The sequence below is a fragment of the Onychomys torridus genome, chromosome 8 (genome assembly GCF_903995425.1).
Source record: "Onychomys torridus chromosome 8, mOncTor1.1, whole genome shotgun sequence".
Classification (NCBI taxonomy): domain Eukaryota; kingdom Metazoa; phylum Chordata; class Mammalia; order Rodentia; family Cricetidae; genus Onychomys; species Onychomys torridus.
The window spans coordinates 31,949,408-31,974,262 of record NC_050450.1 but is presented as its reverse complement, the minus strand read 5'-3'; the positions used below and the strand labels follow the sequence as shown (position 1 = coordinate 31,974,262).

The following is a 24,855-nucleotide window of genomic DNA, read 5'->3' as shown; positions in this document are numbered from 1 at the left end:
CGGCCCATTTTTCCTTTCTTCTTTCTCTGACTTTTCCTCCTTCTGTGTTGCTGGGGGCTATGACCAGATCTCTGTGCATGCTAGCCAAGTACAATGCCACCCTGTACTCAGCCCTGCCACTGAGCTTCATTCCCAGCCCTTGGAAGGTGTCTTAGCCAGGCAATGTCCTCCTGCATCTGTCTTTGCTATTTGGGAGGCCAAGATGGGAAGATCAGTTGAACCCAGGTGTTCAAGACCAGCCTGGGCAACATAGTCTGCTATATTGCAAACAAAATGCCTTTATTGTTGTAACAAACAACACTTAATCTTATGTTTGAGGAGCTGTATAATAACCACCTCTTATTAGGAGGTACTGACCTTGGTGTACATTATATTGTTGATCATGAGACTCCAATAGGCAAGTACTGTCACCACGCCCATTTTAGTAGGTAAGAAGACAGGTTGGGAGGGGCTGGCCAATTTGTCTTCCAACAGTGACTGACCATAGTTAATTATGTGGGCTCACCTTAGGAACTTATGGTGCTCAGTTACTTGATTAAAAACAAAAAACAAAAACAAATAAAACCCAACTAGTCTAGGTGTGGCTGTGAAGATTTTTTTCCAGGTGTGATTATTTCTTTGATGTGTAACTTCAAGAACAGCAGGAGGTGGGTCCCTTCCAACTAGGGAAAGGCCTTAAGAGCAAAGAATAGGAATTTTGCCTCCAGGCAGCAATAAAGAAACTGCCCAAGTTCCTGGTTTACTGGCCCACCCTGCGAAGTTTAGACTTGACTTGCTATAGTAGCCTCTTTGGCCTGCTGGCATGCACTCTAACAATTCTGGGTTTGCCAGCTTCCACAGTTGTGCGATTCAATTCCTTGTAATGAATCTATTATTGGTTTGCCTCTGGACCATGATTGACTGATGCAGGAGTAGAGTTGGAAGGTCAAGCTTCACGCATTCCTGTTGTGGAATATTATTTTAAGATGTGTTACCTTTTTTTTTGCTGTGGGTCATTTGTTTCAACGATGCAGAGATGTGTTGCAATCTTTTATGTTGCATTTGTTTAACTCTGTGAAACTGTGTTGCTGTGCCTGTCTAAAACACCTGATTGGTCTAATAATGAGCTGAATGGCCAATAGCAAGGCAGGAGAAAGGATAGGTGGGGCTGGCAAGCAGAGAGAAGAAAAAGAAAAGGAGGGAGATCTAGGTGTGAGAGAAGAAGGAGGACTCCAGGGGCCAGCCACCCAGCTACACAGCAAGCCAAGTAAAGAAAGGTATACAGAAATAGAGAAAGGTAAAAGCCCAGAGGCAAAAGGTAGATGGGATAATTTAAGAAAAGCTGGCTAGAAATAAGCCAAGCTAAGGCCAAGCTTATTCTCTATAGGAAACAATAAGCCTCTCTGTGTGATTTATTTGGGAGCTAGGTGGTATGCCCCCCAAAGAGTAAAGAGTAAAAACAACCAACAACATACTCCTTTGCCCAGGGAAGCCCAGTTCCTTCTTAGAGGGAAGGGCTCAGGTCCAGAGCAGCTGGTGTTGCTGCTGATGTCTCCAATATTGTAAAATTTCCCTCACAGGCTCACTTATTGGAACATTTGGTCCTCAGCTGGTGGCATTGTCTTGGGAGGTTGTGGAACCTTTTGGAGTTGGGACCTAGCTAGTGGAAGTAGATCTCTAGGGACCCAGCCTTGATGTTGATAGCCCGGCTCTACTTCCTGTCCCATCTTTGCTCCTGATGCATGGAGATGTGAGCAAGCAGCCTCATACCCCTGCCATAGCCATCACAGCTGTTCTTGCTCACCTTGTCTTCCCTGCCACAGTGACTGAATTCTCAAAGCAGGAGCTGAAACAAACATTTTCTCCTTTAGGTTGTTCTATCAGGTCCTTTTGTCACAGCAATGAGAAAACTCATAACCCCCTTGATCTCTGTAACATCTCATCCAGGGAAGACTCCCACAGAGGTGGGCTGGAGAGAGGAGAGGAAGGGCTGGCCTGCCAAGAGATGTCCAGACAAAGAAGGAAGAGACCAAGAGCAGGTGATGTATTTATTGTAGGACACCTGGTCCTGGGAATCAGGCTAGCTCTGGGGCCCCAATGGAGATGTTTCTCACAAGCCCCAGCCCAGAACAGACAGATACAATAACTCCAAACCAGTTTCACATAAATACAAAGAGGCTGGTAATGGGGGTAGAGGGGTGGGAGCCAAAAACACAAAACATAACAAACAAATGTGCAGGTTCCTATGCTAATTGACAAAATGGCAGCGCCTCATCTGCATCCAGCTCTTTCCTTATTCACTTTCCATGAGACGTTCCATTTGCTCAGAAAAGTCCCATCACTGTCGCATCCGATTCAGCAGCCTATGGCCGCCTTCCTGGCCATCCCTGCTATGGTCTCTTGGCTTGGCAACTGAGTCAAAGAGAACCATGATGGGAGGCAAGGTGTGGTGGCATACAGGGGAGGCTGAAGCATGAGGATCAGGAGTTCAAGGCCAGCCTTGGCTACATTAGACCTGTCTCAAAATTAATGACCCTCCTCAGCCCCTGCTGCCAAAGAAAGAAAAAAGGAAATCAAAATTTAAAACAAAACAAAACAAAAAAAAAAACCCAAGCCTCAATCTTTTCAAAAACAAAACTAAAATTTGTTTTTGTGGTCTTTTGCACCTCCCTCCCAATTCTGATGGGTGAACAGCATGTCCCCTGACACAAAACAAAACCAACCGCAAGAACATCCTAAGCACAGGCTATGAGTCAGTCCTAACATATTGCACATGGTGACAAGTCTTCCTGAGCCCTCCCAATGCAGATCCCCAGACACTGGCTTTTGCTGCAGCAATCCCTTGCCTGTCGATGCTGGTGTCATAGACCATGTTCGGGCCCCCCCCCACTTCTCAAATATTCCACAGTATTATTACCCTTTACTATTGGCCAAACTCAAACAAAGCTGGGGGCGGGTTACCCTTAGCACTACAGCCTGTGGGTGGTAGAGGGAAGTGAGGACCAGTTCAAACCTTTATCTTCCTTTCTACGACAGCCCCCCACCAGGGGGCAGTGATCCAAGTTCAACAGGTGAACCCTGGGGCGGACTCCTCAGAGCCTGGGAGGTACTTTCCCTGCTGTTGTTACCCACCAGTTGCTCATGAGCTGGGTTCGTAAAAGATACAGCCTCAATATGGGACAGACAGTGTGGCAATCCAAACTTTTTTCTCCTACGGAATTTTCAAGTATCACAAAATCCCTGACACAGTATGTAAACAAGATTTTTTTTTTTTTTTCTTCAGGATAGAAAGCTAGATTGTTCTGGGAAGCAGCAGCAGCAGCATGTGAAATCTTGAGAAGGACAAAAAAAGGTTTTGGGTTCAAGAACAAAAGGGCAAGATAGCCACTGTGCCTCAAGGGGCCAGTGCTCAGGCATAAACACAGGGAATGGGACCCTTGGTGTGCAGCAAAGGAGAGAAACACACTCAGGATGGATCTTCGAGGGACACAGAGGATATGCCAGGTGCCACTTCTTTCTTCCTTTCTTTGCTTTTGTTTTTCCAGACAGGGTTTCTCTGTGTAACCTTGGCTGTCCTGGAACTTGCTCTGTAGAGCAGGCTAGCCTCGAACTCACAGAGATCTGCCTGCCTCTGCCTCCCGAGTGCTTGGATGAAAGGCATGTGTCTCCACCGCCCACCGGCCCCTTCTTTTTCAGTGGCATAGCTGTGAAAAGTAGTCTTTGAAAAGTCCAGATGTGCTACTGATCTCTATGCAGTCCTCAATGTTCAAGCCTCTCATCAGGTTTGATGTGCTCCATCGGATCCCCCAGCTCAAGGGAGTGAATGGCCACAGAGTCATGTCTTTGTCCTCCAGGCACTCGTGGAAGAGGTTCCCAGAGAGATGCTGTTGGGTGAGGTATGTCCCTGGATGTTTGCTCTGGGTTGTTTGTTTAAAGCACACAGATCCTCACTATTGCAGGGAACTAGGTTCTTTGCCTGACCTGGCTGAACTCTCCCTCTTAGGTGCTCACTTCTTCAGTCTAGGTCTTCCAGGGTTCTCCATGTGCTCCAAATGTGGCCTAGCTGTCAAAACAACCTGTGGGGAACATATGGCTCCCGCTGAAGTAGCTGCTTCCATAGGTGGCTGTAAGACAGTGCCTGGGTTCTGCTGCCATGGCCATCTGCATGCTAAGGGATGCAGGGACGGGCACAGGACACATATCCAAGGGTTGGAGGGTTGGGTATGGGGTGTGGAGGGATGGACCAGTGTCTCCTGAGAGCAGGGTTCCTGAGCGATGGGCCTGTAATGAGTCCCGATAAGCCAAGCACAAGTCCTGCGCTGGACTCTGGAACTGGGCTAGTGTTGGTGGTGGTTGGCTGAGCACAGGGTAGGCGGGCGGCTGAAACAGCACTTGGGTGGGAGCTGGTGATGTGCCAGGCACCATGGCCAATGCCTGGCTCTTGGCTGTAACTGCGTCCTTGAGGACATTGTCATATGCTCTGAAAGGAAAAGACTCAGGTGAGCCTTGGAGAGAAACAGTCACCAGACACCTGCTTACCTTCCCCGGTAGGTGGGACTGGGAGAATGGCGAACCATGCTATACCAGTCTGTGATGGCAAGCTACAACACAGTCTCGCTTGCTCACCAACTAGACTCTGGCCCTAGGTCTCAGTTTGGAGCTGCTTCCATCCCACAGCCTCTCTGATCCTGTGCAAGATCAGCCGAACTTGTCCCCAGAGCCCCAGTACCAACACATCTGGGCTGTTAAAACCTCAGAGGGTAATTTGGGTCCCATCTGCTTCTGTTCACCTCTTCATTCCAGGACTTGGAGGGTACTAGCACTACTCTTTTAAGTTCTTCTGGGCCAGTTCTGTCCCCAGCTGGGAAAATCCTTAGCTTCTGGACACCAAACAAACATTTGAAAAGAAGGGACACATCCGTTTTTGTCATTTTCCCCCATCTTTTGTTTGTTTGTTTGTTTGTTTTTGTTTTTTGAGACAGGATTTCTCTGTGTAGCTTTGCACCTTTCCTGAACTCTCTTTGGAGACCAGGCTGGCCTCGAACTCATAGAGATCCGCCTGCCTCTGCCTCTCTAGAGTGCTGGGATTAAAGGTGTGTGCCACCACCGCCCGGCTATTTTCCCCCATCTTAAACAAACAAAATTGTTTGGGAAAGTAAAGGCAGAGTCATCGAGAAGAGAGGAGCCTATGGAGTCTAGAACTTATTTGAGCAAGGATTTCACAGGGTGACAGCCGGCAATGACAATCAGGGCTGGGCTGGCGACTGATAATGGAGTAGCCATCAGTTGTCAAAACAAGCTGTGTTCTGACTTGGGGACTTTTTGCTTTTTGAGGGAAGAGTTTCCCTGTGTAGCCCTGGCTGTCCTGGAACTCACTCTGTAGACCAGGCTGGCCTCAAACTCACAGAGCTCTATCTGCCTCTGCCTCCTCAGTGCCAGGATTAAAGACATGCGCCACCACCACCAAGCTTGACTTGGGGACTTCTAAAAGCATACAATTCAAGACACGCCTAGGGAGCAGGACTAACATTTCAGAGCAGGACTCAGGTAGCACAGCCAAGCTGCTCACATTGGGAAGCTGAGAGATGGCTCTTCAGGGGCTGAAGGACTTTTGCTTCTGCCTCCCAGACCTTTGATCAATTAGGCCAGCACACACAGGTCATTATTATCCGCTGGTAGAAGAGGGAGTTGACTGGAGGTAGCCACTTAAGGGCTGTTCTGTCCTGTCTGTCCTCCTCCTGACAGCCATTATAGACCTCTTGGGCTGCCAATCTCTATTTCACAGTGTTAGGTCTAAGATGACCCTTGAAAGGAGGCTGTGACCTCTTAGTTGAAGCCACTCTGGACTAGGTTGGCTAAGTGATCAGCTCAATGAGAGAATGAATTCACGATCGTTCACGAAATCACACTGGACATTAGAAATTAGCCCATACAGGATGGAGTTCAGTTGGTAAGAGTACTTGCCTGGTGGCACACACCTATAATACCAGCACTCAGGAGCAAGGGGCAGGAAGACTGGAAGTTCCAGGATACCCCACTAGCTATATGAGATTGAGGTTAGCCTAGGCTACATGACACCCGGTCTCAATAACGAAACAAATGATAGGGTAAGTACAGACATATAAGACCAGTGTCCCCAGCCCCTCACTCCCGAGTCTTAAAAATACAAAGAAAAATAGGCAACTCTCTAAGCCCCACTTCTTAGTTCTTTTGAGACAGAGTCTCACTACTTATCCTAGGCTGGCCTCCAGCTTTCAAGCCTCCCGTTTCAGCTTCCCAAGGATTACAGTTGCATACTGACATACCCTGCTTTCCACAATTCCACTTCTGTCAGGGGGCATGCTGCTCCTTTATATCCAACACCTTACCTGGGGGAACTAGCATCTGTCCCAGGCTCAGGAACACCGCCCCGGCCCCAAGCGGGCAAATAGAAGATCAATATTTCAGAAACTTAGCCAACCAGGAGAGAACTTACACCAGCAGGATTTCAATACATGTGCTGAGATGCTCCAGGGAGTAGCTGGAGACCCTCTGCAAGTCTCTGGTCCAGTAGGGAGAAAGCTGAAGGCAGATCCTGGAGGCCCCAACACAGGCTGCAGCGACCACAGAAGGCTGGAATTTGTAGAAGATATGATCTGAAAGAGAATTGCAGAGGGTGTAAGCTCTGCAAAGCATCTCCATGGAGTCTCCTGCTTGGTCCACCCAACAGCAGACAGATGAGTCAGTTCAAGGAAGGGCTATGCAATGCTGGCTTTTTACAAACGGGTTAAGAAGAGACCAGGTACCGTTGTTGGATCTTAAAGGTTTTGGTGTGGAGTCTGTGGTTTCTGGCATCAGCCTAGAGGGACAATTTTTTAGAATGTCTACAGCTCCCAGAACACTGTAAAGGTGCTTGCTGATGGGCTACAGACAGAACCACAAGGATCTCTATTCTTTTTTTTTTTTTTTTAAATTATTATTAATAGACAGAGTCTGACTAAAGGCTGTGTGCATAGCAACCATGTCTGGTCCTCAGCAGACACTGGAAATCGGATGAAAAACAAATGAATGGCTGTACAAGTTTGATATTCATAACTTTGTCTAGGTTTACGAAGTAACATTAAAAAGACTAAATCACATTTATTTATGTTACTGTGTAGGCACATGAACTGTCCGATATTCATACTTGTGGAGGTCAGAGGGAGTCAATTCTTTCCTTGTACCAAGTGAGAGTCCGGGATCAAACAGCCCCATCTTTCCACTGAGCAATCTCACCAACCCAAGACATTTTATGTTCCATTAAGACATCTGAAGCTATAGTGAATGGACACAATGAGCATTCCTATACTTTTCAATGATGATACTCAGGGTCCACTGCATTACTATCTGTTATCAATTGCTCATTACTTTCAATTACTAGAAGTTTTGCCTTTGAAAGAATCAATCAGTTAGAGTGGTATAATTATAAGTAGAGTCATCGAGTCAGACTCCCAGCTTCAAATGCTGTCAGTGGCCTTGGGGAAGCGATTTCACTTCTTGAGTATATTCCTCATTTATAAAATGGGAATGACTGAAACTACTTTGAAAAGGGTCTGTTTTATTAGGGTTGCTATTTTTGTGATGAAGCACCATGACCAAAGCAACTTGGGGATGAAAGGGTTTATGTGACTTATATAGAGTCCACTAAAGGAAGCCAAGACAGGAACTCAAACAAGGCAGGAACCTGGAGGCAGGAGCTGATGCAGAGGCCATGGGGCGGGGGTGTTGCATATTGCTTTGCTTCTCCTGGCTTGTTCCGCTTGCTTTGAACCCGGGACCACCAGCTCAGGGATGGCACCACCCACAATGGGCTCGGCCCTCCCCCATTGATCACTAATAAAGAAAATGCCCTACAGACTGGCCTACAGCCCCATCTTACAGAGACATTTTCTCAGTTAAGGCTTCCTCCTCTCGGGTTGACTTGTGTCAAGCCGACATAAACTAGCCAGCACTGTGAAGTTCAGATGAATTCATGTACACAAGGGTCTGCAGGAAGGCACACAGCAAGTGCTCAACCCATGCTGGATAATGAAAAATCATCGCTATCTCTGTTCTGGGCTATTTTGTCTCGTGGTGCGTCCCTGAGCAGGTGCATCCATAGTGTTTCTGACCAGCATCTCTCCTAACATCCAGATTTAAAAGTTTAGTTTGGAGTGCCACAGAAATGCACCTTTAAAGAGTGCTTACTCTACACTCACGGAGAAGGATCCCAACTCCCACAAAACAAGTTGGGCATCCTGCCATTCCCTGTAACCCCAACCCTGATGAGGGCAGAGACAGGAAGAACACTGGTTGGCTGGTTTTCAGCCTAGCTAAGAGCAAGCCCCAGGTTCAAGGAGAGACCCTGTCTCAATGGAATGGGTGGAGAGTGATGGGTCTATGGCTCTCTTTTGGCTTCTGTGTGTGTGAGAGAGAAATTATTGGTTTTCTCCAAACAGGGTAACTTGTGTGTTTTCATGAGTGTGGGTGCACATTTTTTTTTTTTACAAAGATTTATTTATTATGCATACAATGCCAGAAGAGGGCACCAGATCTCATTACAGATGGTTGTGAGCCACCATGTGGTTGCTGGGAATTGAACTCAGGACCTCTGGAAGAGCAGCCAGTGTTCTTAACCTTTGAGCCATCTCTCCAGCACCCATTCCCCCCTACCGGGTGCACACATTGGCAGGTGTGCATGTGGATGTCAGAGGTCAACCTCAGGTGCCATTCCTTGGGAGCCCTCTACCTTGCTCTTGGAGAGAGGGTTTCGTACTGGGACCTGATGTTCACCAATTACACTGGCAAGCACCCAGGATTCACCTGTCTCTGTGATTACAGGTGTAATGTCTGGCTTTCTATGTGGGTTCTGCATGTTGAACTCAGAACTCTGCATGCTTTCACAGCAAGCACATCATCACCTGAGCTATCTTCCCAGCCTCCAAAGGAGTCAACTTACTGCTAACGCAGATGAGGACACTGTCACCTTCCCCCAAACCCTATTTAATCTGTGATGGCAGCTCTTTGGGAACGAGCCACTTGTGAGTTTGTGTGACTTAAGTCGCCTGAAAGGTTCTAGGTTCCCATAAGAAAACTTCCCAGGTGAGCTGCTAGTCTCTGGGTACTAGTGGCTTTTGTGTAAGCTGCTATTTTGTTTATGTGTTATTCTGCAACTCGGGGTAGATATATCCTTGTATTTCTTTGCAAAGGGGGAGTGATATGGGTGTGGGGACTCTGGGCGTGAAAGAAGGCCCTCTCTGGATGATACCCCTCTTGAGCCACTCCATCCCAGGCCCTGTGTTCCCCCTCCTCCCACTGCCTCTGTGCCCTCACCTTGCAGGGTAACTTCCAGGAAGTAGTGGGCATACTCCTTCAGGTACTCTTTGGTCTTTCGGAGGCAGGTGGTGGGCCAGGTGTGGCAGTGGTGGTCCTTCTGGCTGATGGAGGCCAAGAGGTAGTAGTCCAGAAAGTGGGCAGGTGTGGGCAGGCAGAGGTCCCAGCTGAAAGCCTCCAGGAGCAGAAGTTCTGTGGCCAGCAGCTCTTTCTTGGTGAGGGAAAAGTTTTGGCTGCTCAGGATCCTCGTACTGTTTATCTGCTCCAATTTGGGCACACGGTCTTCCCGGTCCTCAAACTTACCTACAGTGAGGCAGAAGCAGAATTTACAGTGGAAACTGAACCCGGGATAGCAAATTTCTCTCCTGGGATATCTGGATGGCGTTGGCAAAAGTGACAGAAAGCAACAGGCAGGAGGAACTGCCTAGGAACAAAAAGACACATTTGGATGGCGAATCTCCACGCCATCCACTGCTGTGTGATCAGGATGAGGCGTCTCAGTCTCTCTGTGGCCTCAACTGTAAGGCTTTTGTTTGAGCCCATGAGAAAATGCATACTAATGCTCAGATAGGTGCCAAGAACATCGAAGGTGCTGGAGAGCAGCCACGGGCAGCTTTGAGGTTCTAGGGGCGAGGTTCCCACATTCCCTGTCCAGCCCTCACCAATTCAGACAGAGTCATACCGGCTTCAAGTCTGACCCCATCCTTCTATGTGCAGAAGAGCCCGTCAGCCACTCTCCACTGTCCTCTATGGGATTCATATTCTAACCATTGTAGTTTTAGTTTGGGTTGCCTAGGACACAGCTTGCTTGGAAGATGAGTTCAGAAAAGAGCAGCAAATTGGGGAAGGAAAGAGGGAAAGGAAGAAAGCCCCAAAGAAATCATTAGGAGGTGCTGCTGTGGACAACGGGAGCCTGACCATATACCAGGGGGTTCTGAGAGACTGTTAAAAGTGCAGGCTTTAAGCCTTGGGTTATAACAGCCAGAAACAGAGGGGCTTCTCCTGCACTGAGGGTCAAAACCAGAAGCTACCAGGAGACACTGTAGGCCCACTTTGTGAGGCTCTGCAGTCTGGAAACCTCCAGACTCAGCAGCACTCCTTTCTGGGGGTACCACTCCACGTCTGGCAGTGGACACCACCACTGGCAGTTCTTCAAAAGCACTGTCTTTTGGCCTTGTCTGCACAGCTCTGTAGCCTGGAATACCCATCTTCATCCCCTCGCTTCACTCGGCCAAGCTTGGTGTCTGTCACCTTCCTTCCAAGTTATTGCCTCCAGTAAGCCTTCCTTCCCCAAGTGAGTCCCTTGAGAGTCAGCTGTGATCTCTGAACAGCCTTAGAGCGTGCAGAGCAGCAGCTGAGCAAATGCGTTGGGAAGGGCACAAGTACCTTTGTGTACCTGCTCATGGCTGTGGCTCTTGACTCCCTGACCCAGTTAGTCACCAGCTTTTCCATCTCCCTGGAAAGGTAAGAAGTACCCACCCACCTGAGGCTGCTCTGCAGACACACCCATTCCAAATGCAAGGATGCCACTGCAAAGCAAAATGAAACTCTGGGCAGCCCAGGATCTGTCTCATTTTAGGGAGCCAACAACGGCACTCAAAGAGGGGAAAGATGGATGGACAGGAATTCAGAAGCAGAGCGGGGAAGTGGATATACCACAGGGAGGAAGCAGAGCCTACTCTGGTCAAGGGCAGTCTCCTCCCAGAGTGCAGTGTGTGGCTGCAATGGTGCTACCTGTGGAGCATGCACCCCCATGGGGAGAGCGGGCACAGGTAAGTGTAAGGGCAAACTGTCCAAGGGGGAGGAGCTTCTTCTACAGCTGCAATCTGGGGCCTACTGGAGTCTGCAGCCTCATATCCAGGCCTTCCTCCTCATCAGTAGGATGCAGTCCATGGACCGATGACCCTCCCCTGTGGAGTGCTCTTTAATTCTCTCTCATCCTGTGTCTTTCAAAGCTTAGCTGAAAGGCCATGTTGACATGAATCACTACCACCCAATTCTAAGACCTCCTGCAGGGAGACAAATAAATGGTTGGGTGGTTCTCTCTGGTCACTGGAATTGAATACTGTTTGTACTTTCTCTGAGGAGTTTATTCCCTGTGGTTTTCTCCAATAACCATATATTTATTTAACTTTTTAAGTTTAAAATTTTTCTTTTTAAGAGTTTTTTTTTTTTTTTGAGCTGAGAATCGAACCCCAGGGCCTTGCACTTGCTAGGTAAGCGCTCTACTGAGCTAAATCCCCAACCCTTAAGAATATTTTTATTAGTCTTTCGTTTTGTTTGTTTGTTTGTTTTTTTAAGATTTATTTATTATGTATACAGTGAGTGTTCAGCCTGCAGACCAGAAGAGGGCACCAGATGTCTCATTGTAGATGGTTGTGAGCCACCATGTGGTTGCTGGGAACTGAACTTAGGACCTCTGGAAGAACAGAACTCAACCTCTGAGCCATCTCTCCAGCCCGTCTTTTTGTTTTTTTGTTTTGTTTTGTTTTGTTTTGTTGAGACAGAATTTTATTATATAGCTGTGGCTAGCCTCGAACTCACAGAGATCCACCTGCCTCTGTCTCCTGAATGCTGGGTTAAAGGTGTGCACAATCATACTCTGCTTTTTAGTAATTTTTTGTTGTTGTTTGTTTTTTGAGACAGGGTTTCTCTGTGTAGCTTTGTGCCTTTCCTGGATCTTGCTCTGTAGCCCAGGCTGGCCTCGAACTCACAAAGATCCGCATGTCTCTGCCTCCGAGTGCTGGGATTAAAGGCATGTGCCACCACACCCGGCACTTTTTAGTGATTTTAATTGTGTGTGTGTGTGTGTGTGTGTGTGTGTGTGTGTGTGTGTGTGTGTGTCTGGCGGGCTCTGTCTGAGTGTAGTTATGTGAACATGACTACTGGTCCTGTCAGGATCCAAAGGGTACCAGATCCCCTGGAGCTGCAGTTAAAGCTGGTTGTGGATTCTGGGAACCAGTCCTCTGCAAGAATATCACACGCTCTTAACCATTTAACCATCTTTCTAGCCCCTAACCCCTTTTCAAGACAAGTCTATTCAGTAACTACAAGAGTGCAACAGACAAGATCACATATTTTAATAATCATTTAAAAGCAGCTACACTCCCCAACCCCCCAATTGCCCAGCTTTTCCGGAACCTTATACAGAACTAAGCTAATCTTGGCAACATATACTAACAGATATGACCCCCCACACCCAATTTGGTGCTAATCATTGAGTTAGCACCCTCCCACATACAAGGGAAGTGCTCTACCACTGAGTCACACCCTTTTCCCCACGAGGGTTTTTTGGGGGGGGCGGGGGGGCATAAAATGGCAGGGTATTCAGCCCAGGCAGAATGGTACACTGTGCTCAGGGTGGCCCTGAGACCCTGGAGCAGCACTGCTCTGGCAGCCAGCCATTTAGCTGGAGGCACCAGCTGATGTCTTCAATCAGATTAGTTTCCTCTGCCCCTCCCTGCTTTTCAAACCTTTCAGAACCTTGCTACCAGGCCTCAGGGGATTAACCCCCAAAGGAGGGGTCATGGCTTAGGGAGAAGGGAATCTTACTTCCCTGGCTCCCTCTACTCCCCATACAAGTGGGGAGGCCTCTTGGGGACCCTCCACACTGCAGGTTACAGGCAGGCAGGGCTGGGCCTGCATCCTCAATGAGTTTGCTCTGGTGCTAGCGGCATGAAGCCCTCCAGGCTGTTCTTTTGTTTATGACTAGGAATATACCCCACGTGGAAAGAAAATGATCTTGCAGAATGGAAAGTGCTTCACCAGTGCCCAGTACACAGAATGCACCATGCCTCACCATGCGGAGTCCTCAAAGGAACCCTAAGCATCCCCAGGGCTAAAAAAAAATAAATAAAATAAATAAAATAAAGATCATGGGAGATTTGGTCTTTATCCCTAGAAGTGGCTTCAGAATCCCTGCTCCTTTTTGCTGGCCACAATGACTTCAGTATACACATTGTTTCCCAACACAGATATACTTAGCAGTCAGGAATGGCTCTGAGTTGCCTAGCAGTGCACGCGCCCAGCAGACATTTCCTCCCCTCCTCCCACAGCTTTAAGTGCTCTAGCCCTTTGTCCCGGGTGCTGCCACCACCAAGCACCATTACACTTAGCTGCTTCCTCCTTATGAGCAAAATGCACAGAAAACAGTCCTCAGGGCTGCTCCCGGAGAGATGCTGGGACCCAAGCGGAAGTCAGATAAAGAAAGGCCAGGCTCTCCTCAACTTCCTTGGTACACTTTCGATTTTCAAACCCTTTTACTCCACAGAAATGAGAGAATGAGGACCACACCTCACCCTTCACCCAGCTGCAGACAGTTGGTCCATACTTACCCTGTTTCTGTGTGTTGTCTATAAAATACGGGCGTTTCAGGTTATAGATGGGATATGCCACTACCCCCAGCACCCTAGCATCTCCTCCTGAAGACATTTTCATACAAATACCAAGACATTAATAACACTAATACACTGCCACTAATGCAATAACTTAACTTCTCTTTTGTTTTTGAGACAGGGTCTCACGTAGCCCAGGATAGCCTCAAATTCACCATGTCATTGAGGCTGTCCTTGAACTCTGGTTCTCTTGCCTCTACCTCTCAAGCACTGGGGGGATTACAAACCTGCATACAATAACATTTTAATGTTCAGTCCACATTTGATTTGCTCCAAGGGTTCTGAAAACATATTTACTATCCTCCTTTGTTTTGGATCCCAGAGCCAAATTAGGTTCACACCAAGAGTCTAAAATCTTTCAGTCTTAAATCTTAGTGTTTTGAGAACACGGAGTCCAGCTATATTTTTAAAGTGTTCCCTGTTCTTGATTGGTTGGATTGTTTCCTTGTGGATAGACACATTTTGAGCAGTGTTCAGGGAAGCATAGAGGTGCCCAGTCCTCCTTGCTGACTCATACTGGGATTTACAGATCTACTTGATGTATCCCAGCAACAGAAAGCCAGCTTGTACTGCTTGGCTAAGGTTCTCTCTGTTCTAAGGAGCTCCCCCTTTGCCCGTGAGATTCACAAGTAGCCTGTGAAGCCAAGGTGATGCCTTGAGACAAAATGTCCTGTTTTCCCCACAACTTTGTCTCACTGGATTGTCTGCCATCCATGGGTGAAGCTTTCCTGGATACATTGTTACACTGGAACAGAAAAGGCTATTTTATATATGTTGTCATTTCATATACATTTTTTTCTTTTAATTTTTTCCTTGTCTCAATTTTAACAGTCAAGAATTCTCTTGACACTGTTCCGAGATTAAGAACAACCATGAACAATAGAGGAACTCATGGTGGCTCCCGAAGGTCGGGTATGTAAGCAAAGGACCTCACATGTCCCATTTTCACACCTGACTGACTGAGTGGCAACCCCAAGGCTGGTGTACAAAGAGCTGGGGTATTCATGGCAGGTCAAACTAGTGGAATAAATGGCCCATTAGTGACAAGAATTCCAGTCCATTGGTCTAAACACCCCACCCTGGCAAAACACATTTACTCTTTCTAAGATAGGATCTTTTTTTTGAGCTGGGGATCAAACCCAGGGCCTTGGGCTTGCTAGGCAAGTGCTCTATCACTGAGCTAAATCCCCAACCCTAAGATAGGGTCTCTTAAACTAGACTAGCCTGGAGCTCACTAGGTATCTCAGGCCTCACATTCATGCAATTCTCCTGCCTCATCCTCTCAAGTGTTAGGATTACCAATGTGAGCCACCATGCCTGGGTTGGCTTAGGCTCATTTTAAAGACATTTGTCTGCATGCATGTATGTGCATCACAAGCATGCCTGGTGCCTTTGCAGGTCAGGAGAGAGCCCTGGATCCTCTGGAAATGGAAATATAGATGATTATGAGCCACCATGGGGGTGCCTCGCTTTTACACCATACAGTGTGGAGCAAAAAAATCTGAAAGCACTGTACTCACTGAGTCAGCCCCTCAGCCCCAGCTTTTCCTTTTAGAGGGGGAAAAAAAAATAAGACTGTGGTTATAAACTAAAAACCACATTACAGGAAACTGACCATTTAAAAATGTACAGTTCAGTGATATTACGTACTCGACAACAGCTGTAGCCCATCACCACCGCACTTCTCCGGAACCCAGCACCTTGCAAACCGGAAACTCTGTCCTCATGAAACACTAGCTCCTGATTTCTGCCCACTTCTGTCCTGGCAACTGCCATTCTTACTTTCTCTATGACTGGGGCTTCTCTAACGACTGGCTAGTCTGTTGCTACTTGGAGCCACAATGAAGCCTCTATCAGAACCAAGAGAAGCAACATTGTTAACTGCTGTTCAAAAAAATAACTCACCTCTTTACTCTGGAAAATTTATGCTATAGGAACAAAAGTTAAAACAAAACAGGAAGAGAACGTGTTGTAATAACCACCGTGAACGCATTACTCAGCTTCAATAATCTGATATTTACCTATCTACATTGCCTCTGAAAGAAAAAAAATATGTTTAATTTCATTTTGCATATATGAATGTTTTGCCTGCAGGTATGTATGTGTACCACATGTGTGCCTGGTGTCCTCAGAGGTCAGGAGTGGGCATTGGATCGCTTGGAATAGGAGTTATGGGTGGTTGTGAGTCACCATGTTGGTGCTGGGAACCAAATCCAGGTCCTGTGCTAAAGCCAAAGGAGCCATCTTTCCAGCCCTGCTAAAAATATTCTTAAACAAAAACACAGACTTAGAACGAGGTTCTAAGAAACTTCAGTGATTGGCCTATCCCTGCTGCCCAGGTTCTGGCACAGTCCTTTCTCAACTGTTCAGGCTGTGCCCAGTTAAACCCCGGCATTGTTTTGTGGTTGGCAGGATGCCGGACTCACTCGAGATACCTGCTGCCCATCCAGTTATAAGCTGAGGCCCAGAGGAGGCCAATGTTTCTTGGCTCAAAAGAACTGGGTTTTAGAACAGCAATGGCTGGCAGTCCTTCCCTCTAAAGGCAACAATTCTGAAAACAGAACCACCTGTCATCAGGGATGCTTTTCTCTCTGAAAAACAGCTCTCCCTCCGCTCATCTGAGAACAAGAACCATAATTGGATCAGGAGTTGGGACTCTGTGGCAACTGGTACCGTAGCAGCTGGTTGCCTCCTGCCCAGCACAGTGTTGATGAGGGCGAGAGGGGAGCTGGGTCAGAGGGACAAAAACCTGCTCCGCTATTATCCTGGCTTGGCCTCATGCCCGCAGGGATCCTGACATCTTTCCAGGTAAATGTGGGAAATACCAAGTAGCAGAGGCAGGGGCTTTACATGGAAAGAGCACTTGACTTCTTGCAGAGGCCATGGTTAGAAAGCCCACAGCCAGGTTGTAACCCTTGCCAGGAAGGTGAGGCCAGGGTCCCAGGAGGGGCAGCCTAAGCAGGGCAGGCTCTCAAGAAATCTTTGAGGTATCAATTTTTTTTCTTCTTCTTCTCAGATTCTACCCTCCTCAGAGGAGAGATGTGGTCACCAGCAGGGGAACAACTCAGCTAGCTCTTAACGGCAGTGGAACTAGTGACCAGAGAGAAGATCCTGGAAGATACTCTCCCTTGAGTCTCATGTTACCTAGCCCCACTCCAGTATCACTGTGTGAATTTGAGCAACTGAGCTGATGCCTCACAGGGCAGGGGAGTGGGCTCAAGGGACATCCCGGGGAACATAACAAAGGAACCCTGGCACATGGGAAGTGCCCAGCGGTGGTAGCAGCTGCTGCTGTATTAGTTACGGAATATGATATGATTTTTTTTTTCTTCATCAAACGGGCAACTTGGAGAGGCCTGTCAGTTAGGCCCAGGTGAACTGTGAGTGTGGTTGCTAATGTCAGAAGATACTTTCTTACAGGTTCTGAAAAGGGTAGAAATCATCCCAACAACAGGCACCTTCAGCTCCAACCCGCTGCACAGTGGTGCTGGTGCGGGAGAGTGGACACTACACCCCCAGCCTCCTTCCTCAGGTATGGCACCTTACACTCAGCCAGTTGGTAATTACCAGGCCCAGAAGGTAGACGTGAGACAGAGGGTAGTTCTGGGTTCGACTCTCTCCCCAGATCCATGTCTTCTCAGGGATGGAATTTCTCCCAGCTAGAGTCTGCCCACCAACCTGGGAGCTATGGGAGGTGGAGGACACCTGGTTCTCAGCGGCAAACACACCCGTCCAATCCCCCCTCCCCCGCTGCATCCAAGCAGGATTAAGTCTGGCTGCTTGCTCCATGAGGCCAGGGCACACATCCTCTATAAAAAACACCAGAGCATAGCTTCTGGCCTAAGGAAAATACTCAACAGATAGCTCTGGTTTTCTTTCACAAATGGTTCCAAAGTCTAGAATTTTCTATACCACAAGCATGGACCTCATGTCCATGGTCCCGAGGCAGCCCAGTTTCCAGGAATAACCCTGTGGGTGCAGGCTTCCCACAGGCATAGGCCAGCTGCTGCCTCTTCCTGTCTAGCCACTGTGCTCCACACTATTTTCACCTTCCATTTCCTTTATGCTAACGAGCAACTGAATTCCAAAGCTTTTCTAGGGAAGACCTCTAAGGTCCACAGGTTTTAGCTTATTCTACGAACAACAGAACTGAAATCAAAAGGGTGACTCACTACCAAGATACTTTCTGTAGTGAACAAACCCTTCAGCCCACCTGAAAAACACACACAACCAACCCCAACCTTTTTGGCTTTTTTGTAGTTAACCGAGGCAGTTAGGAAAGGTGCTTCCTACTCTTCCCCCAAGGGAGGCACAGCCAGCATCTTCCAGGAACTAGGACACAGGCGGAACAATATGTCTGAAAAGCCAATCAGACAACAGCCCAGAAACCACCCGAGGGCATCGTCCTCAGAAGAGATTGGTAACCACATGGCATAGCACAGAGGTCAAAACGCACCGAGGACAACCATAAGGCGTCAGAGGCTCAGCCAGGTCACTTTCTGGCATATGTACTCTGGGTTGAGTATCAACCCCTTGGGTCTGTGCTTTCTGCTCTGTGGCATGGGAATAACAGAGTGAGTCAGGGTAGCACATTGGGTTAGCACACTCAGAACGGCATCTTTCTAGATCTTACTATATCCAGAACTAACCCCATCCTCAGTCACAGATACAACGGCAGTTAGGTTTCTGGATGGACCTTGATAAAAGGGAAAAAGAGAGCCAGGGCCAAAGGGAGAGAAGCACCCCCTCTACATCAGTGTTTGGTGATCTCTGGGAAAGAAAGAGAGCTGTGACAGCCACAGGGCTTGGGGACCAGGCAGCACCCAACCCCACTGTTCCTATGATCCTGCTGCAGCTGGGTACAATATCTGTGGCTTCTGTAAAGATGCTGAGGTTAGGGATGTCCTTGAGGAACAAACTTTCATTACCAGCTGACCTTGGGCTTTGGAGCCTTGGGCATATCTGGCAGGAAGGTGGCTTTGGGACCCCTGTCTGGCTGGGCTGCCTCCTCCCTTAGGAACAAAGAGAAAACTCCCTTCCTTCCCTCATCTCTCTTAAAAGCAAAGCCACTCTGTCGACGGCTGTCTCCAGTGAGTGCATACAGCAGGCTGGATAAATAATGCATGAATGGACCTACGGAAGGACGGATGGGTGGAGGAATGAGAAGGACCACATTTCCGATGGCCTGAATCAATTCCTCAGTCCTGTTCGGGGAAGAGCCTAAGGTGAGGCCGTGACTGGCTGTTTTCTTCAAGAGGAAATTGTGGAAATGCCTCTCAGGGTTTGTGGTGGCATCTAGCCAGCTGGGTCACACACAGGCTTCCCTTCTCACCGCGGGGACGTCGCTGCCTCGGGATGCAGAAATAGCGATGACTTCACCAGGCAGCTCCAGCCAATCCCTGGTTCCATTGTGTCCTACTTTATAAGTGACCCAAATAATTCCACTGACCGAAATCGAGGATTTTAGGACAGGGGCCCATTTGTCACGTGTACAGCTGGCACAGGGTTTTGGATAAGCAGTTTGTGTGGAAGAACTGAGTCCCAGCGTGAATGACACTCCTTTAGCTGCTGAGTAGTTACTGTCCATTCCCACTTGCGGGCACTACCTCTGGACTGCGTCTGATGGGGCTTCTATTAACGACAGCAAGGCTTTCTAGTGGCAGGGCCAAAGATGCAGACACCAGAGGTCCTGGATCCTTTGTTCCAACATCTGCTGGGAGCAGAAAGGAACAGGAAGGGTAACCTGTCCACTGCTTGAGGTTAGGAGGGGAGCAAGCCACCTCCAGACACAGGGATAGTCCTGAGGGCTGATGCAGTCAGTGTGGGTATGTGGCTTAGAAAGCAGAAGACCCGGGAGCTTGCACAACCTGTCTGCTGACCTGGGAATTCTTGGTACTGCCAAGCACAGCGGTCACCCATCAGGCTGAAGGCAAAGGCTGCTGCTGTGGGCCAAGCCTCACTAAGCCATTCCAAGACATTTACCTGGTCCTCCTTCCAATTAACCCAGGTGTGTCTTTTTATACAAGTTATCTACTTCTTGAGCCTTGATTTCCACCTCTGTTACGTAGGGAATTTAACACTTACTTCCTTAGGGTTTGTTTTGGGAATTAAATGAGTAAAAATGTATAAAAAAGGAAAGCTTCACATAGCACATAAACTCAATAAACATTAGCAATTCCATTTCTCACAGGTTAACCCACCACCTACACATTCTGATGATGGGGACAATATAGTATAGTGAAGCAGTAAGACACTTCTATTTTTTTTTTTTTCTTGTCTTCTGAATTTCCACAAGAAACAAAGACCACTCTCCCACAGAGGCAGAGCATCTTTAACTCCTCAGAAGGCAAGGCACTCCTGAAGGGAAGCTACACTCCAGAAGTGGCAGAATAAAACTGCCAGAGAAGGTTCCAGACTGTGAGACTGCTGAGGCCAGGAATATCCTGGCATGAACCTGCTTTCACAAGTGCCCACAAGTCAGGGAACGTCAGATTTTCCTAGAAGAGTCCCAGAAACCCCATCGTGCTGGTGACAAAGAGGAGACTTTTCCTGTCTAGACATCAAAATGCTTGTAATTAGAATTAAGACGCGGAAGGGGAGAGGCAGCGCACGCGGCCCCCCCCCCCCCCCAAGACAATCTTAAAACTCTCTGCCGCTAGAACAAACAAAGCAGTGAGTTCCCATCTCACTGACAGGCCAGCACCCCCCCCCCCCCAATATGAGATGTTTTGTTTTGTTTTTTTGTTTCTGAGACAGGGTTTCTCTGTGTAGTTTTGGAGCCTGTCCTGGAACTCACTGAGATCCGCCTGGCTCTGTCTCCGGAGTGCTGGGATTAAAGGCGTGTGCCGAGACCACCACTCGGCTCCATGAATTGCTTTTTAATATTGGCCAAAACAACCAACCATATTAGCTAGGTGGTGATGGGAAGAGTCTGAAGAGAGGAAAGCTGCTGTGACCAAGGCTCACCCCTGAGGCTAATGAAACCTTTACCAGAGCATCCCAGAAAGCCATATCAGGGCTCTGAACTAGAAAACCCCCACCACGGTTTTCCTGGAGAGCACAGGGTATAATAAACAAGGCCTTCTGGGCTAGTCTTTCAGGATGTCAGCAGGAAATAGGAAAATGGGGTACACAGGTGGGAGTGGTTTAGCGATACATTGAATGTGTAGCATCCGGAGGTCCTAGGTTCTATCCCAAGCCATCAAAATAAAACAACAGGAGAATGGGCGTAAGCTAGTCTAGTCTTGGCATTAATAAGGTGCACAATATGGTCAAGGTGCCAATATTTGGGGCTAGAGAGATGACTCAGCAGCTAAGAGCACTGGCTGCCTCTACAGAGGACCTGGGTTCAATTCCCAGCACCGATGTGGTTGGTAGCTTACAGCTACCTGTAACTCTAGTTCTTAATATATATTTTTTTAAAGATTTACTTATTTATTTTATTTTATGAGTGTCTTGTCTGCATGAATGTATGTGTACCATGTGTGTGCCTGGTACCTGAGGAGGTCGGAAGAGGGTGTCAGATCCCCTGGGACTAGAGTTACAGATGGCTGTGAGACACACTGTGGGTGCTGGGAGTCAAACCTGGGTCCTCTATAACAACAACTGAGTCATCTCTCTAGCTTCCTGACCCTCTTTTAGCCTCCGTGAGCACAGCTAGCCACACAGGGTACACAGTTATTCACGTGGGTAAAAAAAACCCCATACACACAAAATAATGAAATCCAAAAAGACATTTTAAAAGATAGAAATATTCACCACAGAGGGACTCTGTAGCTGAGCCTAGCTCCTACCAGCCCTCAGGGAGCATGGTGCACAAAGGAGGTCCCTGACTCCAGTGTTCTGTATCCTCCCCTCCCTGCTCACAATGCACGCTGCTTGTTCCGAACTTACAGCAAGGGCACAGTGTCTCTTAGAAGGGCTTGCTCTTAGCATGTGTCCCAAGATCTGTTGGTATTGCAGGCCTAAGCATGCATGTTTAGGAGAGTTTTTCAGATGTTGAGCAACTTCAAGATAGGGGCTTAGTTTGTTTTATGGACCACTCCCTATCAGTGACTAGTCTTTATCCAGGGATGCTGTGAACATCACTTCCATTCAGTATTACTTCTGTAGAGTCCACATCATTCCTAATAGGATGGAGTGTGTGTGTGTGTGTGTGTGTGTGTGTGTGTGTGTGTGTGTGTGTATGTGTATGTGTGTGTGTGTGTGTGTGTGTGTGTGTGACACCTGCGTGCGGTGGGAGCTACTGAACACTGCATATTCAATCAGTTGAAATCTAAAACTCCTGGGGGAGTGGGAGCTACAGATCCTCAGAACCCCGGTTCCCGGACAAACAAGTCTGGGCTCTTAACCCGCTGAGGCATTTTGTACAATTTAAGTGCTTCAGGCCCAGACAGCTGACTGACAGGCAGCTCTCACACAAAATCCAGCCCCTGAAATAGCTCCAGGCCTGCCAGCCGGCAGAGATGGGAACAGGAAATGGAAAAATCACCATGTCCCCTGCTTCCTGGGCTATCATGTTTGAGCTGGTGCCGGGATCTGCTCTGCGTGGGCTCTCAGCAGAGAGGCCACCCCTTCCAGGCTGGGTGGCCACCACCCAAATGCCACCGCTGAGAAGAGGAGCTTCGGATGCTGTAGCAGCCCTCGGGTGACACCGGGGAAGGGAAAGATAGAAGACCCCCTTGTGACCCAATCCCTAAAGTGCTGAACCTTTGGCAAATGACCCCCACGGCAGAACAAAGGAGAGGGAGTGTTCCTCCTGCTTGCTTTCCATGAGTTATGAGGAAACAGTAAGTCACTCCCTGTATTTTCAGGGTCTGTTTCCTTTCAGACTTGGGTTTGACTCTGGTAAGAACTCTGACATCTTGCCAGCACCCTTGAAAAAGATCACCTGGAAAAAGCCCACCCCTTTGTTTCTAATGCCTGCATCAGCAAGAGCCTTGGAGGCATCTCAAGCATTCTTAGCTGGGGGAGGGGGTGGGATGGGGTGCGGGAAGAGTTGTGCTCAGTCTCCTCAGGCTTAGTTCTTCCCTGCCCACCACAAGGGATTAAGACTGCTTTCAAGTTTCTGAAATCTTCAGCAAGATCTCCGAAGAGTGGCCTCCTCCCGCTCCGTTGCCAGAGCAGCGACTCTGCCGAGGTAACAGTTTGAGTGATCAAAGCAGGGGTGAGATGCTCAGTGAGAGGGATGCTGGGGTTGTGTGAAGGTGATTTCCTGGGAGAAAGCCAGGCTTTTCCTGTAATCTCCTGAGACCCTTAAGCAGGAGCCTGGCAGGCATCAGCCTTCACTGGTTTCTGCCTGAAGAGACACGACTATTGATTTCTGTTTTAAGGAGCCTGAAAAGTAACTAGGGTCGTTCTCTTCCTTCTCTGAACATCACAGACCACAGAGCCAGGAACATGTGCAAAATGGAAATGCACCCACAGAGGGCCAGCCGCCAGGGCACCCTGGTGAGAGCCAGGGACAGGCAGACACACCACTCAGGTTTGACAATGTATTGCTTAGGCGAGAATGTATTGAGGGGAGTGGTACATGCTTACATACATGTACCACTTGGAGGATGACGCAGGGACATAGAGAGTTTGAAGCCAGCCTGGACTAAACAACAAGTTCCAAGCTAGCCTGTTCAACAGAAAAAAAATTCCTCAAAACAACAATCAAAAAGGATCACCTAGACCTAGCTCTTAGTTCAAACTACACACACACACACACACACACACACACACACACACACACACACACGCACACACGTTTTTTGAGACAGAGTTTCTCTGTGTAGCTTTGGCTGTCCTGGAACTCTGTAGACCAAACTGGCCTTGAATTCACAGAGATCCATCCGCCTGCCTATGCCTCGGAAGTGCTGGGATTAAAGGCGTGCCATGGCTGCCCAGTTGTCAATATATTTTTTTAGGGACTTTTATTTTATGGGTATGAGTGTTTGCCTACATGCATGTAAGTATACCATGTGCGTGCAGTGCCAGAATAAGGCATCCAGTCCCCTAGAACTAGAGTTATAGAGATTGTGATCAGGTCATCGCTGGGAGCCAAATCCAGGTCTTCTGCAAGAGCAGCAAGTTGTCTTAACAGCTGAGCCACCACTCTACTACCCCTGCCAATATCCTAAACATGCATATATGTGTGTGTGCGTGTGTGTTGGTAGTGCTGAGTTTGAACCTGGGGCCTCACACATGGGTAGGCAAACACTGTACCGTGAAGCTATGTCTCCAGCCCCTCACTTGCCCTATGGCCAAAACACTCTACTTGTGGGACAGGACTTCCTCCTACAGACTCATGTAAGTATGTAATGATGCAGGAACAAGACAGTGGCTAACGCTGTAAAGAGCAGGGGGGAAAGTGGGTGCCATCCGGAAGTTCCATCAATGCAGATATCACTAAATAAATGCTGCTGATAAAATGGGGGATCATAGACAACCAAGGGCAAAGACCATCCCCGACAGACTGAAGAGAGTGCTTTGGGTAAGAACCCATTTAGATACACTTCATTCATTCATTCATTCATTCATTCATTCATTCATTCATTCTTGTGTGGGCACATGTACCACACACACACACACACACACACACACACACACAAACACACACACACACACACATGTGGATGTCAGAAGGCAACTTTGTGAAATCAGTTCTTCCCTTCCACCCTGATGTGGGTACTGGGACCCAAACTCAGGTCATGGGGCTTTTTACAAAGTGCTTTCACCTGCTTGCCAAGCCACCATCTCTCAGGCCCCAGTTAGGTGTCTTTATCCTGATGGGTTTTGTTCTTTGTGATGGTCACATTCTATAAAGTCACCCTGAACACTGAACCACTGCCTTTAGGGGAAAGACATGGGGTGAGGTCCCCACAAACCTCTGACAACCACATTTCATCCCTCAGTCAATACATAGCTTACATAACTTTGAATTGTTCCCATTGAACACGCTGTATGGATGATTCATTAACACTGAACTCGGGGCAAAAAGCACAAGTAATGCCTGACAAGGTAACACATGTACCTTCCCGGAGAGGCACAACACAGCTTTCCTGAGCATAGGAAACAGGACAATAACAGCCTTGCAGGACTAGGTGTGGGGCACCTGAGATAGCAGAGTCTTCAATTAAAAACTCACGGGTGTGAGGAAACCTCAGCC

At 48.0% G+C, this 24,855-nt stretch overlaps 1 protein-coding gene across 1 annotated transcript in view; it reads right to left on the bottom strand.

Moving 5' to 3' along the window:
* Nucleotides 1-3,606: 3,606 nt before the first annotated feature.
* The window catches only part of Ccnjl (cyclin J like), a 56,616-nt gene continuing 35,367 nt past the window's right edge, over nt 3,607-24,855 (bottom strand). Inside the window, exons 4-6 of the mRNA XM_036197443.1 lie at nt 9,310-9,612; nt 6,455-6,614; nt 3,607-4,459 (exon numbers count right to left, since the gene is read on the bottom strand). Coding sequence (XP_036053336.1) covers nt 4,039-4,459; nt 6,455-6,614; nt 9,310-9,612 — 884 coding nt within the window. The 3' untranslated portion in view covers nt 3,607-4,038. The remainder of the gene's footprint in view (nt 4,460-6,454; nt 6,615-9,309; nt 9,613-24,855) is intronic.